This window comes from Alnus glutinosa, chromosome 3 (genome assembly GCF_958979055.1).
Source record: "Alnus glutinosa chromosome 3, dhAlnGlut1.1, whole genome shotgun sequence".
Taxonomy (NCBI): Eukaryota; Viridiplantae; Streptophyta; class Magnoliopsida; order Fagales; family Betulaceae; genus Alnus; species Alnus glutinosa.
The window spans coordinates 28086263-28112274 of record NC_084888.1 but is presented as its reverse complement, the minus strand read 5'-3'; the positions used below and the strand labels follow the sequence as shown (position 1 = coordinate 28112274).

Sequence of the window (26012 nt, the reverse complement as noted above, 5' to 3'; positions counted from 1 at the left end):
TTTTTTATTTAAATAATAAAAAAAATTATTGATGTGATATAAAGTTAGAATATTTTGAAGTTGATTGTTTTTGGGATAAGTGAAGAGGGGAAGAGAAAATTTTAATTCCCTTGCCAAACAAGCCCCTTGTGACAATTGGCGTAACTTGCCGTGTGAGTGTCAAATCTCATTCAGAAATTTTGAAAATTTAAGGCTTTCAGGCGGATGTTTGGTTAAACTTAACACAATAACAAATTTCGAGCAAGTTTGAAATCACTGATAGTCTGATATCAAAGAGAGGAGAAGGAGGAGAAGGATCAGGCTTCTAAGTTGCTCAACTATTAAGGTTCATCCATTCAAATAAACCTTCAAACTTCAAAGTTCAACCTACCTATCAGGTATGTAAATATGTATTTAACTTATATTTTGATTAAGATTTAAGCTTTTTATATTTGAATTGTTCTTTTGAATTTATTGTTTTTTATTTTTTTTTATTTTTTTATATTTAGACTGCTTTTTATTTTTTATTTTTTATAATTGTTTTTATACTTAATTGTTTAGGAATATATATATAGACTTATAGTTTTGGTTTCATATATTAATTGTATAAAATATATAATTGTAGTTGTGTAAGGTTATGGAAATCAATGATTCAATTGAGCTAAAATCAAACTTTAAACGAGCTCATATTGAGGTAAATTTAGCAATTATGCCAACCGATCCTGGCTTAAGGAAAAAAATTTCTGATTACCATCCTAGTGATAGAGACAAAATTTGAAGAGCATATCTACAAAAAAAAAAAAAACCTTGTCAACCATTTGAGCATAATTTTTCACAAACACAATTTGAAAAAAACATGGCGTCGTTTTAATCCAGCATGGTTTGAAGAATATTCTGATTGGTTGGAATACAACATTTTAAAAGATGCTGCGTATTGCTTGTTTTGTTATCTCTTCAGACTGGACACTAGAAATCAAGCAAGAGGAGACTCATTTGTTATTGAAGGGTTTAAAAATTGGAAAAAGAGAGAAAAGTTACAGAGTCATGCGGAGGCTCACAATAGTGCACATAATCAAGCTCGACGAAGATGTGAAGCTTTGTTAAATCAGAAACAAAGCATCATAACACTTTTTGACAAGCAATCAGATCAACAGAAAAGGGACTATAGAACTCGTTTGAATGCATCAGTTGATTGTATTCGCTTTTTATAGCAACAAAGATTAGCATTCCGTGGCCATGATGAATCTAAAAACTCAAGTAATCAATAAAATTTTCGTGAATTGTTGCAGTTTCTAGCGAAACATAATGAAGAAATTGACAAGGTAGTCTTGGAAAATGCTCCTGAAAATCATCAAATGACTAAACTGGACATTCAAAAAGAAATAGCAAATGCTGCAGCAAGTGAAACTCTAGATGCTATTCTTAAAGATCTTGGAGACTCGTCATTTGCTATCCTAGTTGATGAAGCTCATGATATATCTGTTAAAGAACAATTGGCAATTGTTTTGCGATATGTAGATAAGAAGGGCCATGTGATTGAACGTTTTTTAGGCATTACACATGTTAGCAATACCACGGCTGCAGTATTGAAGATGGCAATTGAGTCAGTACTTATCAAGCGTCATTTAAGTATTAACAGATTGCGAGGATAAGGATACGATGGAACTAGCAATATGCGAGGTGAGTTGAATGGACTTAAAACACATATTTTGAATGAAAACTCATCTGCCTATTATGTTCATTGCTTTGCACATCAGTTTCAACTGACTTTAGTTGCTGTTGCTAAAAATCACATCCAAATTGCAACTTTTTTTTAGCTTGGTTAATAGTGTTTTTAATGTTGTTGGAGCATCATGCAAGCGTCGTGACACACTTCGTGAAAAAAGAATTGCTGAAGTTGTTGAAGCACTACAAAATAATGAAATTTCTACTGGTCGTGACTTAAATCAAGAAATGAATCTAAAGAGACCTGGAGATACACGTTGGAGTTCTCATTATGGTGTAATTATTAATCTTATTATCATGTTTTCTTCTATCGTAGAGGCTGTTGAAGATATTGTGGAAGATGGTTTATATTCTGAAGGACTTTCTCCCCCTTTTATAGGGATGTGGTGGCATATAATACGGTTATTCGTGCTATTGGTCTTTCGGAGGGTGTGGATTGTTCAGTTCGGGTATTTAGGGAAATGAGGGACTTGGGTTGTAAGCCTAATGTTGTGACTTATAATACAATTATAAAGCTGTACTGTGAAAATGGGAGATATAAAAATGCTTATGAGTTGCTCGATCGAATGCATGACTGGGGTTGTGTAACGGATGTGATTACATACAACTGCATTTTCAGGAGTCTTGAGAAGCCCAGGGAGATTCTTCGACTGTTTGATAGGATGATTGAAAGTGGGGTTCATCCACGTATGGACACTTATGTGATGCTTCTGAGAAAATTTGGGAGATGGGGGTTTCTTCGTCCAGTTTTTATTGTATGGAAGAATATGGAGAAACTTGGGTGTAGTCCGGATGAGTCTGCTTACAATGCTTTAATTGATGCTTTGGTGGAGAAAGGAATGTTAGATATGGCCCGGAAGTATGATGAAGAGATGTTAGCAAAAGGGCTTTCAGCTAAACCAAGGGCTGAGCTGGGGCAGAGCGAAGGATCTCTTCATTCTCTTGACAGGGATTTGTGAGAAGCAGATATATTAAGGTTGGTATTAATATGTAATTGGCAGACATGGATCTGACAGATGTGCCTGCATCAATCCAGAATCTGTAGCTGGGAAAAATATGGTACCTAATAGGTGGGATGATGGTTTGCATAGACATGCAAGGTGGGTATGCCTGCCTCATGATCATGAGAAAGACTGCTAGCTAGAAGGTGAAAGAGTTCACTGCTATAATGGGTGATCTGTTGACTGTTTGGGATGGCCTTGTTCTATAAGTGGATGTTTGTTCCCTTTACGCAAAAGGTGTTAAAGAGCTTTCCAGCTTATGGATATTCACATCATCTACACAAGCCCTAGGTATAAAACTCATCCCTTTATTTTATTTATTTATTTATTATTATTATTATTTTTTTTATAGAAATCATCTACTCACCCGTTCATAAATATATTGAGTGGTTAAATGAATTCTACACACCTGAAACTTTTACAGATATTTAATGGTTGAGAGGCTTTTCTGGATGAGTGATGCTAGGGAGCAGCACTTTTTCCGGAATTCGTCCGAAAAAGTACTGTTCCATGGCATATTTGTAATTTAATATGCCATGAATAATTACAAGTGTGCCATGGAGCAATACTTTTTCCGGATGAATTCCAGATAAAGTGCTGCTTCCTAGCATTAGCCTTATTGGATATGATAGGGATGAATTGTTGCAGGTTGTTAAATTGTTGCTAGTTGCAGGATTGTTCTTTACTTATTCTTTCTCATATACTGCATTTTTTTTTTCTTTTTCTCTCGATGTATTTGATTACTTTTGGAGATGAAGAGGTTTCATATTTAGAGCTCAATTGGTTGGAACTGCGCTTGCGGAGGTTACTAATTCAAATCTCTCACTCTCCCTCCATTTAGGGCCAATTACTTATTAAAAAAAATAAAAATATTCAGCGAAGAGAAAATTATCTTTTGCTAACTTATATTATCTTTTTGTATATTATATCTGATTAGTTCTGGAGTGGAATGGTTTTAACATTTAGCTTAGAAAAAATTATTTGTAACTAACATAGATAAATTGTAAACACCCCGGTTCCATATTGGGAAGATGAATAGTTTACATAGAGTCGGTGGTTTATAAAGATAGTCATGAATGCTAAGTCTCATGTTGCTTAGTAATTAGGTGAAATTGAGCTTTATAGGGAATTGTAGCAAAACTCCAAATTGACTAGTCATTTTAGGGTGATAGCGCAGATGTGACTAGCACTTTTGCCTAGGTTGTTACGAATGGTATCAAAACCATCTAGTAACACTAGGCCATGTGATTCTGGAGCATTGCATGATGTGGCCCTAACAAGGATGTTAGGAGTTTAAGAGAGGAAGTTTGTAACACCCCAGTCCTATATTGAGAAGATGAATAACTCATATAGAGTGGGTGGTTTATAAAGATAATTGTGAGTGTTAAGTCTCACATTGCCTAGTTATTAGGTGAACCTGAGCTTTATAAGGAATTATATGGAAACTCCAATTTGACTAGTTCTTTTAGGGTGATAGCGCAGATGTGGTTAATGCTTTTTTATGGGTCGTTACATAAATATTAGTTTTTTTTTTTTTTAAACTATTTAGCATCTTAGGGAACAATTTTATTGTAGAGTTCTAATTCCAGAGAATATATCAAAGAAAAATGCATAGGTGGATTTCGGCAGAATTTAAGCTTTAGTTGATATTTTTACCGCCAATCTCGTGAACTGGAACTTAAACCTGCTGTTATATTTTACCATTGAAGAAATGTAGTTTTTATCCTCTTTGGATGAATCTAGTCTATCTAGATGCTGAAATATCTGCTCATGGGTGTATCAATAAAGTTAAAAACTTTTTTGGTTCCGTTGAAAGATTTTATGATTCTATGAGCATCTGCTGAGATTTTGATGGAAAGTACTAGAAGTTGGAACTCTAAATGGGATTGCAATCTCGGATCTCAACTTGCAATTTTGTTCTAATTCTTGGCAAGACTCTGCTCTTTTAATATTTCAATTTGTTAATTGATAAAGAATATTTTTCCACATTTTGATTAAGCTGGGAATTCGCTTCCATTTTCATGTTTATCACTGAATATATGGTAAGTTTTCTTGTTTCATTTTTCTCCTTCTCTTTGTTTTGACAATAAATTATTTAGTACGGCTAGCCTCTTAAGATGGCTAGGTAGGCATGCTCAGGGGCTCTAGGAATTCATTGAAGAGAAGAACTAGCATTGCACAGTTATGTAGCTAATTAGCTATCATGTAACCCCAAAGTAGAATATATCCCACCCAAAAGGAAGACACCCTGTAAATTTCGAGTGCACAAACCTTGTTAATTGTTATGGGAGCTAGCATGAGTTACTGTATTTCAGTGGGTTGAAACTTGTACAAGAAAAAAGTTCAGGTGAAGCTTCTGTGCTCTTGTGAGCGAGCATCTGAAACTATTCCTCTTCTTCCTTGTGTTCCTTTGCAAAATCAGTTCGGATAGTCTCTGGTCTGCAAGTTTGATTTCTCATACTGTACTCCCTGACTTTTTCTGCAGATTTGGAGAAAGGTAAAAGAGAATTTTCCGGAGAAAGGAATATGAATAGGAATACCTGAGAAGAAGCAGCTGTAATTTGTAGGAGGATTCGGTTAACAAGAGTTTTTCCACTCAAAAGACTGTCACTCAGTGTAGGTAGCTTATTGTTAGGGATAAAATCAACCCTAGAGACACGTGGATTCAAAGACATCTCGGAGTTATGTCTCGGACATTTATTCCGCCCAGCAAAGAAAGATCGTCTAGGTATAAAGACGTCTCGGACATATAAAGACATCTCGGAGGTATAACGACGTCTCGGTCTTCACATTCCAGGTTACGGTATATAAAATATCCCGGGATCTCCTAGTCTGAACGGAGCAAACATATCTCGGGTATTTGTGTCTCGGAGTAATAACGCTTCGGGGTAATAGCGCCTCGGGGTAATAACGCCTCGGTGTAATATCGATTCAGCGCGACAACATCTCGGCCTTATACAACCCTGTTAAGGTGCGGCGATACCCCGAGATCTCCAAGTCGAAGCGAACATATCTCGGGTATCATCACCTCGAAGGTTGGCTGAAGTGTGCCGCAGTACGGAGCGAACATATCTCGGGTATCATCACCTCGGAGGTTGGCTGAAGTGTGCCTCAGTTGTCTTAGAATGCGATGAGGATAGAATCCTAGAAGATCAGGGATAAACCACAATTCCATAATTAATGGGATAAGATAGTTATTGATACGGAATCAAGTTTAAAGAGGTACAAACGTAATCAACTTCGGACTCTACAATCCCATTCAAATTCCCTAAAGATATGGTTAAAGTTCAACTAAGCTAGGACTCAAACTACTAATCCAACTAAGTGTCAAGAATTCTAGTAAGATTGCAAATCTGGTAAGACCGCAAGTCCAGCCTATAAATACGACAGCTGCACCAGGTATGAGATCACGAATTCTCTAAGCTCTTGAGATTAAGATTCAGAATACTCTACAAAAAATTGATTTAAACTGACTTAGGCATCGGAGTGGGCGTAGTCGGCACCCCTGACGAGTTGTTTGTTCTTTTTGCAGGATTGAGGTAGTAGATCAGAACCCAGCAGCGAATCACCAGGCGACACGTCACCATACCGGAAACTGTACCAACAGTTTGGCACCGTCTGTGGGAACGATAAGTTGTTCTTACGAAAAACAAATCCGCGATGGTGACTACAAGATGTTCCAAGTCGATTCAAAATGATGCACCGCCTACCAGCCGAGACGATGCTCGTGGAGAGGCAGAATCTGCTGGACCGGAGGCCAGAATAAACCAACTGAGTCAACAGTTGGCCCAGGCGCAGAAGAATGTAGAGGATTTGCTGGCTCAAAATGCTCTGTTCCAAGCTGCTCAGACGCCGCCACCATTCAATCATGATGCAGTAGAAGGGACAAACCTTGATGGCAACCCAAAAGGGTTAGGAGAGAAAGCAGGGCCGCGAAGCGAAGATCATGGAGAGCCCATCAATCCGGTTCCACCTACGGAATCAGAAAGGAGGTTGCAGAAGATGGTCCAGGACCTGGGCACAAAATATGACGCGCTGTCAAAGACGATTGATCAGAAGCGTGATGGGAAGGAGTCTCTCGTAGACAACCTCTTTCAGCACAAGGAGTCGATATTCACCGAAGAAGTATCCAACTTCGATCTACCTGGAAGATTCAAGGTACCTGATATCCCTGTTTTTTCAGGCAGTGAAGATCCGGTGGAGCACTTGGACAATTTCCGATCCCATGTCTCCTTGCACAAGACACCAGATGCTGTGGTATGCCGAGCTTTTCCTCTCACCTTGTCAGGAAAGGCCCGAGACTGGCTCAGGAATCTCACACCAAGGTCGATTGATTGTTTCGACGCCCTTGGAAGGAAATTCCTGGCCCAGTTTGTATCCGGGAGAGCTAGAAGAAAACCCCGAGGATACCTACTCTCTGTGCAGCAGGGGCCAAACGAGTCTCTAAAAGACTATCTATGGAGATTCAACCAGGAGAAGCTGGACACAGAGAGTGTGCCAGATGATTTCATCTATGGAGCAATCTTCCAAGGCTTGAAGAAGGATGGACCTCTGATGGCAGAACTGGCGTTGAAACCACCGAAAGATCTTCATACCTTTATGGTAAAGATGGACAGGTACATCAATCAGGAAGAAACGCTCCGAGCCCTTCTCGATAACTCCCAGCAACAACAACAGCCATCCACCGAGAAGCCCAAGAAGAAGAAGAATCTTGAGCCTGTACAGGACACCAGTCCCGGAGAATACAAGAAGGCCAAAAAGAATTTCGGAGATTACAAGTGGACACCATTGAACGCCTCCCTCACCGAGGTGCTCATGGAACTCAAAAGAGATCCAAATTATTAGAGACTGAGACCCATTCAAGGAGATCCGCCCCCGCGTTTGGCTTACAAATACTGCGCCTTCCACGATTCATACGGTCATTTGACCGAGCAGTGTGTATCATTGAGACAGTTGATTGAGAAGTTTATCGAGAATGGAAAACTAGTCCGATTTCTTGCCAATGAGAGGAATCATCAGGAGCGAGACAATTATCCGCGGCCTCGAAGGGAAGAGGATCGGAATGAAAGGAGGAATTATCAACCGAGACAAGAAGACAGAAGAGGAAGAAGCTGAGAGCCAGCACCTCGACCTCGGAGGGATGAAGGAAGGGAGAGAAGTAGGAGCAGACCTTGGGTGGCGCAGCAAGGTAATCTCCCTATTATCCACACTATCTCAGGTGGATTTGGAGGAGGAGGTGAGTCCAACTCGGCTCGGAAGGCGTATGCCAGGCAGCTGGACGATTTTGAAGTATACTCGGTCCAGAAACCCCCAAAGTCTCGGAAATATAACCCTCTGGTTATAGGGTTTTCTGATGATGATTATGCTGGGGTCTCGCTTCCACACACAGACGCCCTCGTGATCACTTTGACCATAGCAAATTATCAGACTCGGCGGATCCTCGTTGACACAGGGAGCTCGGCTGATATTCTGTTTAAATCAGCTTTCGTTTACATGGGCGTTCCACGAGAAAAGCTGGTCCCGGTCTCATGCCAGTTACAGGGTTTTGCTGGAGAAAAGGTGTTGCCTCTCGGTTCTATTGATCTACCTGTGACGGCAGGGACCTATCCGAGGCAGAAAGTCATTATGGTGAAGTTCCTGATAGTTGACAAAGTCTCGGCCTACAATGCTATTATCGGACGGACAGCTCTCAACGACTTCAAGGCTGTGACTTCAACACCGCATCTCAGCATGAAGTTCCCGACAGAAGAAGGAGTTGGAGAGGTGAAGGGAGACCAGAGGGAAGCCAGGCGATGCTACAATCTGTCCTTAAAAGACACCCCGAGGCAGCACAGTCGGGGGGAGAAAACTAAGGAAGATGGAAAATAGCAATCACCGTTGGGGGAGCCTGTGGAAGTCTTGGAGGAGTTCGAGATAGGTAACTCAGGAAAGAAAGTTCGTATAGGCTCACAACTCCCTCAACCTATGAAGGAAGATCTGGTGGCATTCTTGAGGCGCAACAAAGATGTATTTGCCTGGAGCCATGAAGATATGCTGGGGATTGATCCCTCGGTTATTGTCCATAAATTAAATGTGGACCCAAATTATCGCCCTTTGAAGCAGAGAAGGAGAGCTTTTGCTGCCGAACGAAACGCGGCTGTTGCGGAAGAAGTAGAGAAGTGCTGAAAGCTGGATTCATCCGAGAGGTGGATTATCCCGAGTGGCTGGCCAATGTGGTGCTGGTGAAGAAGTCTAACGGCAAGTGGAGGATGTGCGTAGATTTCACCGACCTGAATAAAGCATGTCCGAAGGATAGCTTTCCTCTGCCTCGAATAGATTTATTGGTTGATTCGACGGCCGGACACGAGCTCTTAAGCTTCATGGATGCCTTCTCGGGATACAATCAGATCTACATGGAAGAAGCAGACCAAGAAAAAACTGCTTTCATCACAGACCGAGGACTTTACTGCTATAAGATGATGCCCTTCGGACTGAAGAATGCGGGAGCCACGTATCAGCGACTTGTGAACTGGATGTTTCAAAGTCAAATTGGCCGAAACGTTGAAGTATACGTAGATGACCTGCTGGTTAAAAGTGTTCGGGCAAACAAACACATAGAAGACCTCCGAGAAACTTTTCGGACTCTAAGAAAATACAACATGAAGCTCAACCCCGCGAAGTGTGCCTTCGGAGTTTCATCAGGCAAGTTTCTGGGGTTTATGGTGTCGCAGAGGGGCATTGAAGCTAATCCAGAGAAGGTCAGAGCTGTCCTCGAGATGGAGGCCCCGAGAACAACGAAACAACTCCAACAACTGACAGGAAGGATTGCGGCCCTGAACCGTTTCATATCACGGTCGACAGATAAGTGCCTTCCCTTCTTTAAAATTCTACGAAAAGCATTTATATGGAGTGAGGAGTGTGAGGAGGCTTTCAGGAAGTTGAAGGAATACCTAGCCAACCCACCACTGTTGAGCCGCCCAACCGAAGGGGAGATTCTTTATCTCTATCTGGCAGTCTCTCCCTCAGCAGTAAGCTCGGTGCTAGTCCGAGAAGATTCAGGGGTTCAGAAACCAGTTTACTTTACAAGTAAAGCACTGCATGGTGCGGAAGGAAAGTATCCTCGGATCGAGAAGTTGGCGTTCGCTTTGATTATTTCAGCCAGAAGATTGAGGCCATACTTTCAGGCTCACGCTATCAGAGTTCTAACCGAGTATCCGATGAAGAAGGTGTTGCAAAAACTTGACCTCTCGGGAAGATTAGTCAACTGGGCGGTGGAACTCGGACAATTTGATATTTAGTTTCATCCTCGGACGGCTATCAAAGGACAAGTTCTGGCAGATTTCCTGGTAGAATTCTGCAACATTCCTGAAGCGGAAGAACTTCCTAAGGAGTCAACCTGGGTTGTTTTTGTAGATGGCTCTTCCACACAGGGCAGAAACGGAGTAGGAGTCCTCCTCAGGAATCCCGAAGGACAAGAGTTCGGTTTTGCTGTAAAACTGGACTTCGTTACGACGAACAATGAAGCTGAGTACGAAGCGGTGATAGCGGGTTTGGCATTATCACGAGAGATGGGGGCAACTAATGTCGAAATCCGGAGTGACTCTCAGGTGGTCGTAGGCCAAGTCCAAGGACAATTCGAAGCACAAGAAGATAGAATGGCTAGGTATTTGGACGAGGTATGACGATTCCAATCCTATTTCGAAAGGTTCGTCATTACAAAGATACCTCGAGAGGAAAACATCCGAGCTGACGGATTCTCGAAGATTGCATCGGGAACAGAAGAAGAGATTGAAGCATCAATAAGGCAAATTATTGTTCTGACCAAGCCTTCGATAGCTCCGAGGACCAAGATTATGGAAGTAGACTCAGCACCAGATGAGCTAGAATGGGCAAGAGACATTATCCAGTTCCTCAGAAATGGGTTGCTGCTCGAAGACAAGGTCGCGGCTCGGAGGGTGAAGATACAAGCAGCACGGTTCTGCCTTCTCGGGGAGATATTGTACAAAAGAGGATATTCCGAACCCCTGCTCAAATGCCTCTCCAAGGCCGAGTCGAATTATGTTCTCAGGGAAATCCATGAAGGTGTGTGCGGAGACCACTCAAAAGGAAGGATGTTGGCACAAAAAACCATTCGAGCGGGCTACTATTGGCCTACGATCAAGAAAGATTCAGCTCTTCTCGTCAAAACCTGCGACAAGTGCCAGAGGTTCGCAAGAATCATGAAAGCAAGTCCCGAGAAGCTCACCCCCCTCACTTCTCCATGGCCATTTGCGAAATGGGGGGTGGATATAGTTGGCCCAATGTCGGTAGGGAAAGGTGGACGGAAGTTCTTGGTTGTAGCTATAGACTATTTTACTAAATGGGCGGAAGCAGAAGCATTAGCAGCTATAACTACGGCGAATGTTATAACTTTCCTCTGGAAGTTGGTGGTGTGCCGGTTTGGGATTCCTCATGCTTTCGTCACAGATAATGGGAAGCAGTTTGACTGTGAACCATTTCGGAAGTGGTGTTCGGAGCTCCGTATCCGAAACCATTATGCTTCGGTACTATACCCAAAGGCGAACGGTCAGGTAGAGGCGACGAACAAGACCCTGGTAAAGACTCTGAAGAAAAAGCTCGATAAGAAGAAAGGAGCATGGGTTGAATATGTTCCAGAGGTGCTGTGGTCGTACTGAACCACCAGAAGAACTCCAACGGGCGAGACACCATTCTCACTTACGTATGGAACCGAGGCGGTGATACCCGTCGAAGTAGGATCTCCAAGCTTTCGTGTAGCTCACTACAATCCAGGACTCAACGATGAAAATGCTAAGGTACACCTGGATCTTTTGCAGGAGAAAAGAGACGACGCTCATGTCACATGAGCGGCATATCAGAATCGAACGGCTCGGTATTTTAACAAACAGGTGGTACCCAGAAAGTTCCAGCTCGGAGATTGGGTACTCAGGAAGGTGAGCTTAATGACGAAAGATCCAGCGGAAGGCAAAATGGGACCCGGATGGGAAGGTCCCTATAAGGTAATAGGATGCCATCAGAAGGGAGCTTATCGCTTAATGACCGAGACAGGGAAGATACTCCCGAGATCATGGAATGCCGAGCACCTGAAGAAATATTTTATGTAATTTATTGCTTTTTCCAGCTTTTTCCAAACAATTTCATATTCAATAAAGAATGTCTACTTCCAGTATATATTGACAATTGCAGAAATCCGAGAATCAATCTGAGTTATACTTAGAAAAGAACTCACCTGCATCCTTTCCTCGAACAACCCGAGAGGGTCATGGAAAGGTTGCAATAGAAAGAAATCCCTCGATTAGGGGTTACAGGAAAAGCCTCTCGGTTAGTCCAACACCGAGAGCAGAAAAAGAAAAAGTCTCTCGGTCTATCCAACACCGAGAGCAGGAAAAGCCTCTCGGTTAGTCCAACACCGAGAGCAGAAAAAGAAAAAAGTCTCTCGGTCTATCCAACACCGAGAGCAGGAAAAGCCTCTCGGTTAGTCCAACACCGAGAGCAGAAAAAGAAAAGTCTCTCGGTCTATCCAACACCGAGAGCAGGAAAAGCCTCTCGGTTAGTCCAACACCGAGAGCAGAAAAAGAAAAAAGTCTCTCGGTCTATCCAATACCGAGAGCAGGAAAAGCCTCTCGGTTAGTCCAACACCGAGAGCAGAAAAAGAAAAAAGTCTCTCGGTCTATCCAACACCGAGAGCAGGAAAAGCCTCTCGGTTAGTCCAACACCGAGAGCAGAAAAAGAAAAAAGTCTCTCGGTCTATCCAACACCGAGAGCAGGAAAATCCTCTCGATTAATCCAACACCGAGAGCAGAAAAAGAAAAGTCTCTCGGTCTATCCAACACCGAGAGCAAGAAAAGCCTCTCGGTTAGTCCAACAAAGGATACGACGGCAGGATTGTAGGTTTTCGGAAGGACAAGAACATCCAAGATAGAATCCGCCCGAATCCTTTCCTCGAACAGCCCGAAAGCGCCAGGGAAAGGATACAAAGGGTTGAAACCTCCCGATTGGAGGTTTCCGAAGGATAAGATGATGAATTGGTTCAAATCCTTTCCTCGAACGACCCGAAAGGGTTATGGAAAGGATACCACGACAAAGTTAGAAGATCCAAAGGAAAAGAGCATTCAAGATAGTCTATTCCTCAGATGACTTGAAGAGATTGCAGAAAAGAATATCAAAGTAAAAGGCTCCTCCAAATGCTATGATCAGAAAAGAGAGATTTAAAAGGTAAAAGTTTCATTCAAAAGATTTCATTTCATATTTGAAGTCCATTACAAGTTGATAAAAAAGAAAAAAAAGAAAGAAAAAGAAAAATTCAGGCATTTGCTCGAGAAGCTTTTAGCTTGCGGCACCGTCAAGGAGATCTTCTCGAGGATCTGGCGCGTCATCACCCCAACTCAGAACATCAGGCATGAAGTCCTTACCGAACTCTTCCATCTCTAAGATGGCTTCTTCAGGAAAACCCACAAGCATCGGCCCAACCGTCTCGGGGTCGAATTTATATTGGGGATTCGTTACCAAGGTTCGAAAATTTTCGAAACCCCAATGGCAACCCCGAGCCCAACTCTGATCCCGAAGGTGTGGTGCATAGCTCAACTGCTTCAGATAACGCTTGAGCTTTGCTCGATCTGTGTCATATCTAGCCTTGAGCCTAATTAAGAGACTCTCCGAGTGATCCTACGCCTTAACAGCTTTATTTCTCTCGGCCTCAAGTCTTTCAACCTCATCTTTCAGTTTGTCCTTTTCGACTTCGACATTAATAGCATTTTTGCACGCTTCGGAGCATTCGTTTTGCACGGCCGACAAGCGAAGGGACAACTGATCTGCACGATCCAGCTCGGTAGAAAGGCTTGCAACAGAACGTGTGTACCACTCATTGGCCTTCAGAATTTCTTTCTTCAAACGAGCATTGGCAGAACGCATCTCGGATATAGTCGAGTCCTGAGATGCGAGTTCTTCGTCCTTAGATTGAAGGAGGGCCTTCAGTGCCGCAACTTCATTCTCCAAGCCCGAGATGCGAGCTTGCACTTCGGGAGCAGGAGCAGGTGGGGGCGCCGGACGATTTTCATACTTCTGCCAGAGGGCGGTCATCTTCACAAGAAGCTAAAGAGAAAAGTAAGCAAAGTCAGAATCAAGATGCGGATAGAATGAAAAAGCCTGGTTTTAGAAACTTACCTGATAATGAGAGATAAGAATGCCTTGAGCAATCTTCTCGTGAGAAGACACCCCTGCATTTCCCAGATACCCCTCGGGAATTAGGTTCTTTATAGCTTCCATTGGATGACCCAGAAGGCCTCTGCCCAAAACCTCGAAACCAGCTGAAACCCTAGAAGAGGAGCTAGGACCCACAGGAGGTACAACCCTTGTACTTGGAGCCGCTTCGGACCCATCAGATCTTAATCTAGAAGGGCTGGCCTCAACACGAGACCCACTCCTAGTAGAAGACTCGGGAAGCACACTTGCTTCAGGAATGACGTTCTCGGAGTCGATCCGAGACTCCTCAGGCACTCCGAGATTGGGAGTCACTTCGGGTTGACTTACACCCTGAACTTCAGAAGCAGAGCCCGGCATCTCTTGATCAACCACTTCCCGAGAAGTTCTAGGTTCTTCAATATTTTCAACCTCAGGTACTCCACTACGAGTTTCAAGTTGTACAGGTGTAGAACATGGAGCTTGGGGGGTGGTATGCCCCGTCTCACGATTTTCCTCGGGAGGTGGTGGAGTGTCTGGACGTTCTGAGGAAGGAGTTCGGGGAGTAGCTTCGGCTTCAAACTCCTCAACAAGAGGCTCAGCTCGGGGGGTGCTAGCTTCCTCATCCCTCTCTTCAAGAGATTCATCACATGAAGCAATAGGCTCTTGACGCACTTCCTCGGCATCAGAAGGTCTTATAACCTCATCCGCTCGGCCTCACATCTACTCGGCCTCCAAGAGCTTTTCAGCAATTCGGTCCTGGGCTGTGAACTTCCGCTTCCTGGCCGGATGTTTTACTCTGCGCGTGACTTGTATGTCTCGGGCCTCAGGAACCGTTTCATCTCCTTCTCTAGATCTCTCTGGTTCCGGGGCATCTGCTGTCGAAGTTCCGAGAGGAGGTTCCGCAAAAGAAGTTTCTGCACCCTGTTCACCCTGATACGAGGCCTCAGAGCCAGACTCATCCCTTAAAACAAAGGAAGGAGCAGCACTAGCTTCTGGCGTAGGAGAAACTTGCAGATCCCTCTTCTTCATTCCAGATGACGGAACCGAGGGGGGAGTTCTCCTTGCACCCAAGTCAGCCAGAGGAATGTTCTGTTTCTTCTGCAAAGGGACATCCTCGGGAACTTCTTCGGAACTTTTGAATGGCCTCTTCTTAGTAACAGGCCTCGAAGAGTGAGGGGCGTCATTCCTCTTCTTAATAGCCCCTCTCTTGGTAATTAGCTGTTTGTCTCTCGGGATGTTGTATCCGAGAAATTGCCTTAAATTCTCCTCGGTGACAAGGTTATCAAAATCAACTTCTTCAAACTTGTCAGCCTTGACCCTAGCAGCAGACCACCCACTTATCTCCTTGACATCCTCCAGGTCGAATACACTGAGTGAAGGGGGGTCGCTTCGGTCAGGTCGTAGCAATTGCCAGGTCCGAGGCATCCTACGGCCTTCAGGCAGAAGAGTGCCTTCAGGGCATTCCCACTCCCCAGAAACTCTGAAAAATTGCATTTTCCAGAATTTTTTGTTCGTTAGCCCACTCTTGAGCTTGATGAAGACAGGTGGGTGACGAACACAGAGTTCAATCATCCCCTTTGAAGTTTGCCTCGGTCTGTAGATGTTGAAAAATTGCAAGATATCTATCTCCTTCTTCAACACGAGCCTCCAAAGGATGTAAGAAGCGAACAGATACCTCCAGGCATTGGGCATAATCTGACTGGGTGCAACCATCAGGAAAAGGACAAAATCCCGAGCAATCTCCGGAAACGGTAACCGTAGCCCAGAGAGAAACATCCTCTCATACAAGGTAACGTCGCCGCCGTTTGATAATCCGAGCTCCAGGCGCTTGATAGAACATCCTCACTGTTGGAGGAATCTCGTAGTTCAGACGAAGGACACCCTCATGCTTCGCAAAAAGGGCGGTTTCCACCCTACTCTCCAGGGGAGAGAGATCCACGAAGCCGTCGGATCTTTTCGTCCGAGCCCGAGACGTAGCAGGAACAGCCGAAGCAGCTTTTTTAGGAGCCATGGAAGAAAGAAGAAAAGAAGAAGTAGAGGATACAGAGAAAGAAAAGAGTTTAGGAAGAAGGCGACAATGGAGGATCAAGAGAGAGAATAAGTGAATGTCAAAGAATGAACAGTGAAAGTGTTCAAAACCTTAAATACCCCCTCCCCTACGTGTCTAAAATATCAAAAGGCGCCATCATTTCAAAATTCCCGAAGTTGAAAAGGCGCGCCTTCCGTATTCCAGAATTAAATGCGCTACCTCGACAATACCGTTTCATGATGACAAAGAGCGGCGGTACAGAGCTGACGTCGTCATTGGAAAAAGAAGCGGTAAGGTTTAAATGTTTGAACTGTTGAAAAGACGCGCCCTTCACAGTAGCAGGTACAGGTTGGCAGACGGAAAGTAATTCTCTTATTTCCATTTATTTCTGAAATCAGAGAATTAGGGGGGTAACTGTTAGGGATAAAATCAACCCTAGAGACACGTGGATTCAAAGACATCTCGGAGTTGTCTCGGACATTTATTCCGCCCAGCAAAGAAAGATCGTCTAGGTATAAAGACGTCTTGGACATATAAAGACATCTCGGAGGTATAACGACGTCTCGGTCTTCACATTCCAGGTTACGGTATATAAAATATCCCGGGATCTCCTAGTCTGAACGGAGCAAACATATCTCGGGTATTTGTATCTCGGAGTAATAACGCTTCTGGGTAATAGCGCCTCGGGGTAATAACACCTCGGTGTAATATCGATTCAGCGCGACAACATCTCGGCCTTATACAACCCTGTTATGGTGCGGCGATACCCCGATATCTCCAAGTCGGAGCGAACATATCTCGGGTATCATCACCTCGAAGGTTGGCTGAAGTGTGCCGCAGTACGGAGCGAACATATCTCGGGTATCATCACCTCGGAGGTTGGCTGAAGTGTGCCGCAGTTGTCTTAGAATGCGATGAGGATAGAATCCCAGAAGATTAGGGATAAACCACAATTCCATAATTAATGGGATAAGATAGTTATTGATACAGAATCAAGTTTAAAGAGGTACAAACGCAATCAACTTCGGACTCTACAATCCCATTCGAATTCCCTGAAGATATGGTTAAAGTTCAACTAATCTAGGACTCAAACTCCTAATCCAACTAGGTGTCAAGAATTCTGGTAAGATTGCAAATCTGGTAAGACCGCAAGTCCAGCCTATAAATACGACAGCCGCACCAGGTATGAGATCACAAATTCTCTAAGCTCTTGAGATTAAGATTCAGAATACTCTGCAGAAAATTGATTTAAACTGACTTAGGCATCGGAGTGGGCGTAGTCGGCACCCCCGACGAGTTGTTTGTTCTTTTTGCAGGATTGAGGTAGTAGATCAGAACCCAGCAGTGAATCACCAGGCGACACGTCACCATATCGGAAACTGTACCAACACTTATAAAGCTCTGAAGTTATATAGCTGGTGAGTCTTATACAGAAAGTTGGTTCACAAGAAAAGCTTAACTAATATTATTTTCCTATTGCTGATGTCCTGGAGGGCATTACAATTTACAACCGTGTACCTCTGACACCATGCTTATCAATGCTTGTGCAAGAAGTTCCCAGTGATGGCAACTTTCTTATATTGTGGTCCTTCCCATCAACGACAAGACCATACTCCTAGAACAACTTCTTCCGAATGTGATTTTAGAAACAGAGAAAAATCTTTGTGAAATTGCAGTGAGTCTTAAGACTGACGCTTTGTGGGCTGGTCTTAGATATGTTGTAAATCACTGGATCAGTCCCAAGAGCCCCTCTGGGGTGGTCGCCCCAATCATGATTGTACACAAGCCTATGAAAGTCGTTGGATCATTGGGTCCTAAGAACAAGTGATTGTGGTGTCTCACATCGCCTAGGTTTAGGAAAATGAATGTGTTTATATAGAACATGTTCTTTCTAAATAGTATGAGCTAGGCCTTTTGGGATAAAACTTAACAATAAAGCCGTGTGAACTTGGCTTAAAGCGGACGTTATTATACCACTTTGAGTGGGATGTTATAGTTGCAACATCCCAGGTTTTGTTATTGGTGGCCAACCATCCATTCCTTTGGTTTCAATTTTTTATTTTTTAAAATAAAATAAAATTGAGTATTTTAGTAATTTTAGTTCAATTCTATTAAGAATATATGTGTTGTTATCAAAATGAAGAATATGAATAACTATTCAATTTTACCTTTCTCAATTTTCTGTCATAGCTATTCATTTTCTTAATTGAATATTCATTTTGTGCCCTAAACCGAGGCCTAAAATTTATGTGAACCTTTGAAAAGAACAACTATATAATATTGAACAAATTGATTGCACAATTTTCACTCATTTGTGTCCAAGACTTAAGTTCACACCAGTAATAGAGATGATAGGTTCAGATGGCGCAAAGAATCACTTCTCCAAACTTGTCGTTTCCTTTCTTGTACTTTTCTCCCAACCGAAAAACACCCGACTCAACAGGGCCCAAATATATATATATATATAAATGATTTCTAAATTCCCTTGGAGTAAGACCAATTTATTTATTTTTTTGGTTCTTTAATTTTCGCTGTTCCATGAGGGTTCTTTATGTGATGTGTGGCTTCATCGTGTATGTACCTCATGGGGTTGGACCCATATGAGTGCATGCTTTCTTTTTTGTATGGTGTTAGGTAAATGTCAGAAAAGGATGATTTTATATTTGACCTATATATAATATTTTATCGCAACCATATATATATACAGCACCTTTCTTTTCTTTTCTTTTCTTTTTTTTTTTTTAAAAAAAAATGCATATTCAAGTATATATAGCACATCTAACACATGTAGCCTTCCCTTGTAAGATAGTAAACCTCTGGTCATTCTCTGATTATTATGGCTGGAAAGAGAGAAAATTAGGCGACTCTTGATAATGAAAGATTCTTCCGAGATGTAAAATACTACAAACGTGAGAAACGCGCGCATTGCTTCTTGTTTGTTTATAGACAGCACTAATATTATATATTAAAGTTCATAATTAACGATGAATTATGTCAATAAAAGCCTTGTTCTACTAACTCCCTCATCGTTCAATACGTACACCAAAAGCTTCGAATTCTCTTAGATATATTAACAAACCAACATGACTTCACCCCAACCCACAACACTCTCATCAACCTCTCAATCTTATTCCAAATTTGATGAGATTCGATGGGTGATTCAGATCCGTCAAGCCCTCGAACAAGTGCAGGAGGATGATGATCCTGCTGCTGAAGCCCCAGTGTGCATCTTCAATGTCCCCAAAGCCCTTCTTGCCAGTGATCCAGATTCTTATACTCCACAAGAAGTTGCTCTTGGTCCTTTCCACTGTTTGCGTCCGGAGCTCTATGAGATGGAGAGGTACAAGCTAGCGGCAGCAAGAAGCACTCAAAAGCAACTCCAATGCCGTAAGTTCCAAAATCTGGTTGACCAATTGATAAAGCTTGAGCCAAGGATCCGAGCATGCTATCACAAGTACTTGGATTTCAATGGCGAAACGTTGGCATGGATGATGGCCGTCGATGCATCGTTCTTGCTCAAGTTCCTTGGAATCTACGCAATGGAAAAAGGAAAAGTGCTGACAAAAGTTTCCTCCAGAATGTCACACTTGGTGGACTATGGCGGGACGAAGTCGGCACATAACGCAATTCTTAGAGATATTTCACAAACAGAAAGTATGCGGAAAACAGAGTGAAAGCAGAGTTGAGAGAGAGAGAGAGAGAGAGATATGAGAAAGTTGGGTTGTATTCTCATTTTAATTGAATCAGAAGATACATAATGTGTTTATATACTGTATGAAAAAGAATAACAGAATAACAGCTCATCTATACAGCTCATCAATCATCTATACAAACACGTGGGTTAATATTTCAGCTAGCACATGTAACTACTTCAACTGAACGTAAACTGCAAAACCCCCCCTCAAGATGAAGCATATATGTTAAGAAGATTCATCTTGGATAAAAGAGCAGAGAATGAAGACAAACATAAAGCTTTGGTAAAAATGTCGGCTAGCTGATTTCTGGAACTAACATGTAAAGTGTGAACTAAGCCCTTTTGAATCTGTTCTCTTACAAGATGGCAATCAAGTTCAATGTGTTTTGTTCGTTCATGATATACAGGGTTTGCAGCAATATGGAGAGCAGCTTGACTGTCACAAAAGAGCAACGCTGCTTGAGAATGCGGGACTTGGAAATCTTGAAGCAATGAAGTGAGCCACATTAATTCACAACAAGTAGATGCCATGGATCGATATTCTGCCTCAGCTGAAGATCTAGACACTGTGTGCTGCTTCTTTGATTTCCATGAAATGAGAGAGTCACCAAGAAAGATACAAAAACCAGTTACGGATCGACGAGTGTCTGGACAAGCAGCCCAATCCGAGTCACAAAAGGATTTCAATCTCAAATCAGAAGTAGAAGGGAAAAACAAACCCTGGCTGGGGTTGGATTTGAGATATCTGAGAACTCTATATGCAGCATTCATATGAGATTGACAGGGTGCACTCATAAACTGACTTAAAGTTTGAACACAATAAGATAAATCTGGCCTTGTAATAGTAAGATAAAGAAGACGTCCAACTAGTCTTCTATAGGTGGTAGGATCCGAAAGTAAAGGGCCATCAAGACGAGAGAATTTGGCATTTGGATCCATTGGAAACTTCACTGGTTTTGAAGCTAAAAGACCTGAATCTTCAAGAATTTCTAAGGCATATTTCCGTTGACAAACTGATATACCAAGAGAAGTCCTTGCAATTTCCAGCCCAAGGAAAAATTTAAGTATACCAAGGTCTTTTAATTTGAACTGAGCATTGAGAAGATTAGTGATGTCTGATATAGCATTCGAATCATTACTTGCTAAAACAATATCATCTACATACACCAACAATGCAATATAAGAAGAACCGACACTTCTTGTAAAAAGAGAATAATCAGAACGTGATTGAATGAAACCGTGACTGAGCAAGGCAGTGGAGAACTTGGAAAACCACTGTCTAGAGGCCTGTTTTAAGCCATATAAAGACTTTTTCAAAAGACAAACTTGAGACCCCCCCTTGCTTGAATAACCAGGAGGCAAGCTCATGTACACTTCCTCATCCAAATCCCCATGGAGGAAGGCATTATTGACATCAAGTTGATGAAGATGCCACCCTTTAACAGCAGCAATAGCCAACAAACATCTCACAGTAGTGAGTTTGGCAACGGGTGAAAACGTTTCATAGTAATCGACCCCTTCGGATTGAGTGTAACCCTTGGCTACAAGACGGGCCTTGTATCTCTCGATAGAACCATCAGCCCTATGTTTGATTTTGAACACCCATTTACAACCAATGGTGTGTTTATCAGAAGGTAAATCAGTAAGAACCCAAGTATTATTCTGTTCAAGAGCTGAGATTTCAGCTTGCATGGCATCCCTCCAAAGAGGATCTTTGACAGCTTGGTGAAAAAATTTTGGTTCAACATGAGCAGAGATAGCCAAACTAAAGTGTTTATGAGTTGAAGAAAGCTTATCATAAGACAAAACAGTGGAGAGATCATAAGGAATACCTGAAGAACCAGCTGTCAATGGAACAGAAGATGATGGGAGAGAAGAGGCAGCAAGTTGACAATGATACTCTTGGAGATAACCGGGTTGGTGCCTAATACGAGTGGTTCTTCGAGAGGAATATTAGGTACATGAGGTAGAGAAACACTAGGAATATTTGAAAGAGATGATACAATTGGAGAGGAAGTAGAATTATGAGAAATAGATTGTGGTGTTTGAAAAGATTCAATATCATTAGGATGGGAAAGAGGCAAAACAATGTTATCATTGGACTCATTATGTGGCAGAGATGATGATGAACAAGACATAGGAAAAGTATTTTCATGAAAAATGACATCACGAGATACAAATATAGACTTAGTGTTAAGATCATATAATTTGTATCCTTTGATGCCATAGGGATAGCCTAAGAAAATACAAGCTCTAGCTCGAGGATCAAACTTGGATCGATTTCTAGTTATAGTAGAAGCATAGCAAAGACAACCAAAAACACGAAGATGATTGTAAGGAGGTAAAACTGAATAAAGGGTTTCATAAGGAGATTTATTTGAAAGAAGGGGTGTAGGAATCCGATTGATAAGGTAAGTGGCAGTAAGGACACACTCACCCCAAAAATGATATGAAAGATTGGCTTGAAACCGAAGAGCTCTAGCCACATTAAGGAGATGTTGATGCTTACGCTCAACTATGGCATTTTGTTGTGGAGACTCAACACAACTAAGTTGATGAATGACTCCATGAGAAGAATAAAAATCAACCATGTTAAATTCTGGACCATTATCAGATCTAACACATTTGATTTTAACATTGAACTGAGTAAGAATAAGCTGAAAAAAATTCTGAATGATGATTCTGGTTTGAGATTTACTATGCATTAAGTATACCCATGTAAAACGAGTATAGTCATCCACAATAGTAAGAAAAAATTGAGATCCATTGGTAGACTTAACAGAAAATGGACCCCATATATCACAGTGAATCAAATCAAAGGATTGTTTTGAAATTGAAGTGCTAACATGAAAAGGCAAACGATGTTGTTTAGCTAAAGGGCAAACTGAACAACATTTATTTGAAACAACATTACAATCAGGAATTATATGTTGCAAAAGTTTAATCCTAGAATCAGAAAGATGACCTAATCGAAAATGCCAAAGATTATTGGAATTGCTAGTAGAAACTTGAGCAGCACCTATGCTGGTAGAAACTGGAACAGCAATAGGTGGAGAAGGCTTCGGATTAGGTATCAACAAGAACAATCCGCCTCTTTCTCTACCCATGCCAATCGTCCTCCAACTTGACAGATGCTGGATGAAGCAAAAATCAGCCAAGAAAATTATGCAACAATGTAGAATTTTGAGTATTTTGCTTGCAGAAATCAAATTAAAAGAAAATGAAGGAACACAAAGAACATCTGTTAAGATGAGATGTTCAGTAATTCGAACTGTACCAATATGTGTGACTGAGGCAAAATTTCCATTAGGTAATCTAACAGATTTGGTAACAGTGGAAGTAATAGAAGTAAAACAGGAGATAGAGCAAACCATATGATCGGTTGCTCCTGTGTCAATGATCCAAAGATTTGTGGATTTGATATGTGAAACATAGTTGACAGATGATGAAGTAGAGAAAACAGAATGTTTACTATCTAAGCTCATGGAATCAAAATGAGTTATTTTTCTACCTGCCATGTCGGCGAACAGAGGATCCTGAGATGCAACAGTGTGAACCGAAGGGATATCTTCTCCAGACTTCGGGTTGATCAAGGAAATCAGCTTCTCATACTGCTCATAAGTGAACGGCAGATGAGGAACACCAGCTTCGGAAACTTGATTAGCAGAAGGAACATTTTTTCCTTTGTTAAACTTAAAACCCGGTGGAAAACCATGAATTCTGTAACACTTGTCGATTGTGTGACCGAGAACTCCACAGTGAGTGCACTTCGGCCTATCCTTTCGGATAAAATTGGTTTTAGATCCAGATGACTGATTTTGAGGTGTAGTGATCATCATCGCAGCAGTATTATGATTCAATGAACTAACAAGTGGAACAATCTGCCTCTGTCGTTCCTCTTGAAGGACTAGAGAAAAAACTTTGTTTATAGGAGGCATAGGGTCAAATAACAAGATTTGACCACGAATATGTGAAAAACTTTCATTTAAACCCATCAAAAAACGAGAAATATACTCATGTTCACGATAATCAGTAAGAATCTTCACAGAACCACATGAACATGGAGGAAGAGGTTGGTAATTGATGAGTTCATCCCAAAGTCCTTTAAGAACAGTGAAGTAATTACTCACAGAGAGGTTTTCTTGAGATAAGGCAGAAATCGTCTGTTGAAGTTGGAAGATCCTCGGTCCATTCTTTTGAGAGAATCGATCTTTGAGATCATTCCACATATCTTCAGCAGAATCAATGTAGATAATACTCGCTGCTATTTCTTTCGAAACTGAGCTAAGAATCCATGAAAGGATCATATTGTTGCATCTATACCATGACAGACTTTGATCAGATGAAGCATCCGGTTTGGGCAAGGTTCCATCAATGAAATGGATCTTGTTCTTCGCAATTAAGGCCATCTTCATCGATCTGCTCCAGGTATTATAATTGTCTCCAACTAGTTGTTGAGAGACCAGATTGAAACTAGGGCTATCGCCATGATGCAAGTAGAAAGGACTTGATACATCTACAATTGAATTTGCAGATTGAGACGTCATGGAATCCATGAGAGAAATAGTGAGAATAGAAGAAATCAGAAAGCAACGATTTATTGCTCTGATACCATTTCACAAACAGAAAGTATGCGGAAAACAGAGTGAAAGCAGAGTTGAGAGAGAGAGAGAGAGAGGATACATAATGTGTTTATATACTGTATGAAAAAGAATAACAGAATAACAGCTCATCTATACAGCTCATCAATCATCTATACAAACACGTGGGTTAATATTTCAGCCAGCACATGTAACTACTTCAACTGAACGTAAACTGCAAAAAGATATGATAATGCTTGAGAACCAAATCCCTTTACTTGTATTGAGGAAAGTGTTAGCATTCCAATTCTCGTCGCCAGAGTCTGCCGACGACATGTTGCTTTCAATGTTGATGGGGTTATGCAAAGAGCTTTCACCGTTCAAGCTCATGGAAGACCCACCAAAGATTCAAGTCTCAAAGGCCGCCCACTTGCTAGACTTTTTGTACGACATGGTCGTGCCAAAAATGAAAGAACTACCGGAAATAATTATCGAAGTTGAGCCCCTGGATAATCATAATGAAGGCATGGAAGGGGAGAAGAAATCTTCTGCAGACTCCAGTTACGTGAAACAATTCCTGGATGAGACTTGGAAGCTACTTTCAAAATTAAACCGTGGCCCAATACTTCTTATCAAGAAGGTACTGTTAATTAAATTACAATTAATCTTAAAAGCTTAAATTGATAAAAAAAATAATATATAGACTTAAGTCGGGTTTGAGATTGTTTTGAAAAGCTTAAAAAATATTTTTAGTATTTAAAAAGTTCTTTCGGTTAAAAAAAAAAAATGTTGGTTTGGTAAAAATATAATCATTTAATTTATATTGTTACAGGTATTAGTATCTGGGCCAGTAAAACTCATCCTAAAATTGCCATGGACAATCCTCTCCAAGCTTCCCGGATTCTCAATCTTAAAACAACCCGTGGAGTATTTTTTTTCCTCGCAAGATAAAGAAGAAGCCAAGCCAGCGAATGAGACTTCAAGTTCAAACAAACCACCGCTGGTAGAGGAAATCTCCATCCCTTCTGTCACTGAGCTTACGAGTTCCGGCGTCCGTTTCTTACCCACAAACGGTAGCATCTCAACGGTTGCTTTTGACGAAAAGACATTCACATTTTACCTCCCCAAAGTCAGTTTAGATATCAACACGGAGGTGGTTTTGAGAAACTTGGTAGCATATGAAGCTTTGAATGCATCAGGGCCGTTGGTTTTTACGCGTTACACCGAATTAATGAATGGGATTATTGACACTGAGGAGGATGTGAAAGCACTTAGAGAGAAAGGGATCATTTTGAACTGTTTGAAGAGCGATGGAGAGGTGGCAAATCTGTGGAATGGAATGAGCAATTCCATCAGATTGACAAAAGTGCCATTTTTAGACAAGGTGATTGAAGATGTGAACAAGTATCACGGTCGCATATGGAGGGTTAAAGTTGGAAAATTTATGAAGGCTTACGTGTTTGGTTCTTGGCATTTTCTCACATTGCTTGCTGCAGTTTTTCTCCTGCTCTTGATGACTTTGCAATCGTTTTGCTCGGTTTATAGCTGCGCTCGCATTCTTCCAGTCAAGACCACAGTCCTATGAGCTTCTTAGCTGTTCTTCTATATATATATATATATATATATATATATATATATATGAAAAGCGATTCTTACACAACATTGCACAATTTATACAAAACACAAGACATATGGAAAGTATGAGACTCATCAAATGAGTTCCATCCATGTGTCTTATGTTATGCACAAGTTGTGCAATGTTGTTGTTCAAGAATATTATATATATATATTACCATAAGTATTCTAACTAAAATATAGTTCCCATT

The 26012-nt window shown here is 41.6% G+C and overlaps 2 protein-coding genes across 2 annotated transcripts; both read left to right on the top strand.

Annotated features, from left to right (window-relative positions):
• The first annotated feature begins 616 nt into the window (after nt 1-616).
• LOC133863307 (pentatricopeptide repeat-containing protein At1g80550, mitochondrial-like) lies at nt 617-2663 on the top strand. The gene is made up of 3 exons (XM_062299253.1): nt 617-673; nt 1269-1582; nt 2084-2663. Exons 1-3 carry the CDS (start codon nt 617-619, stop codon nt 2661-2663), a joined length of 951 nt encoding a protein of 316 aa, XP_062155237.1.
• Nucleotides 2664-18889: 16226 nt separating this feature from the next.
• On the top strand, nt 18890-25810 carry LOC133864372 (putative UPF0481 protein At3g02645). Its single transcript, XM_062300678.1, has 3 exons — nt 18890-19566; nt 24432-24826; nt 25019-25810. The coding sequence occupies exons 1-3, from the start codon at nt 18996-18998 to the stop codon at nt 25769-25771; spliced, it is 1719 nt and encodes a 572-aa protein (XP_062156662.1). The 5' UTR covers nt 18890-18995; the 3' UTR covers nt 25772-25810.
• The last annotated feature ends 202 nt before the right edge of the window (nt 25811-26012 follow it).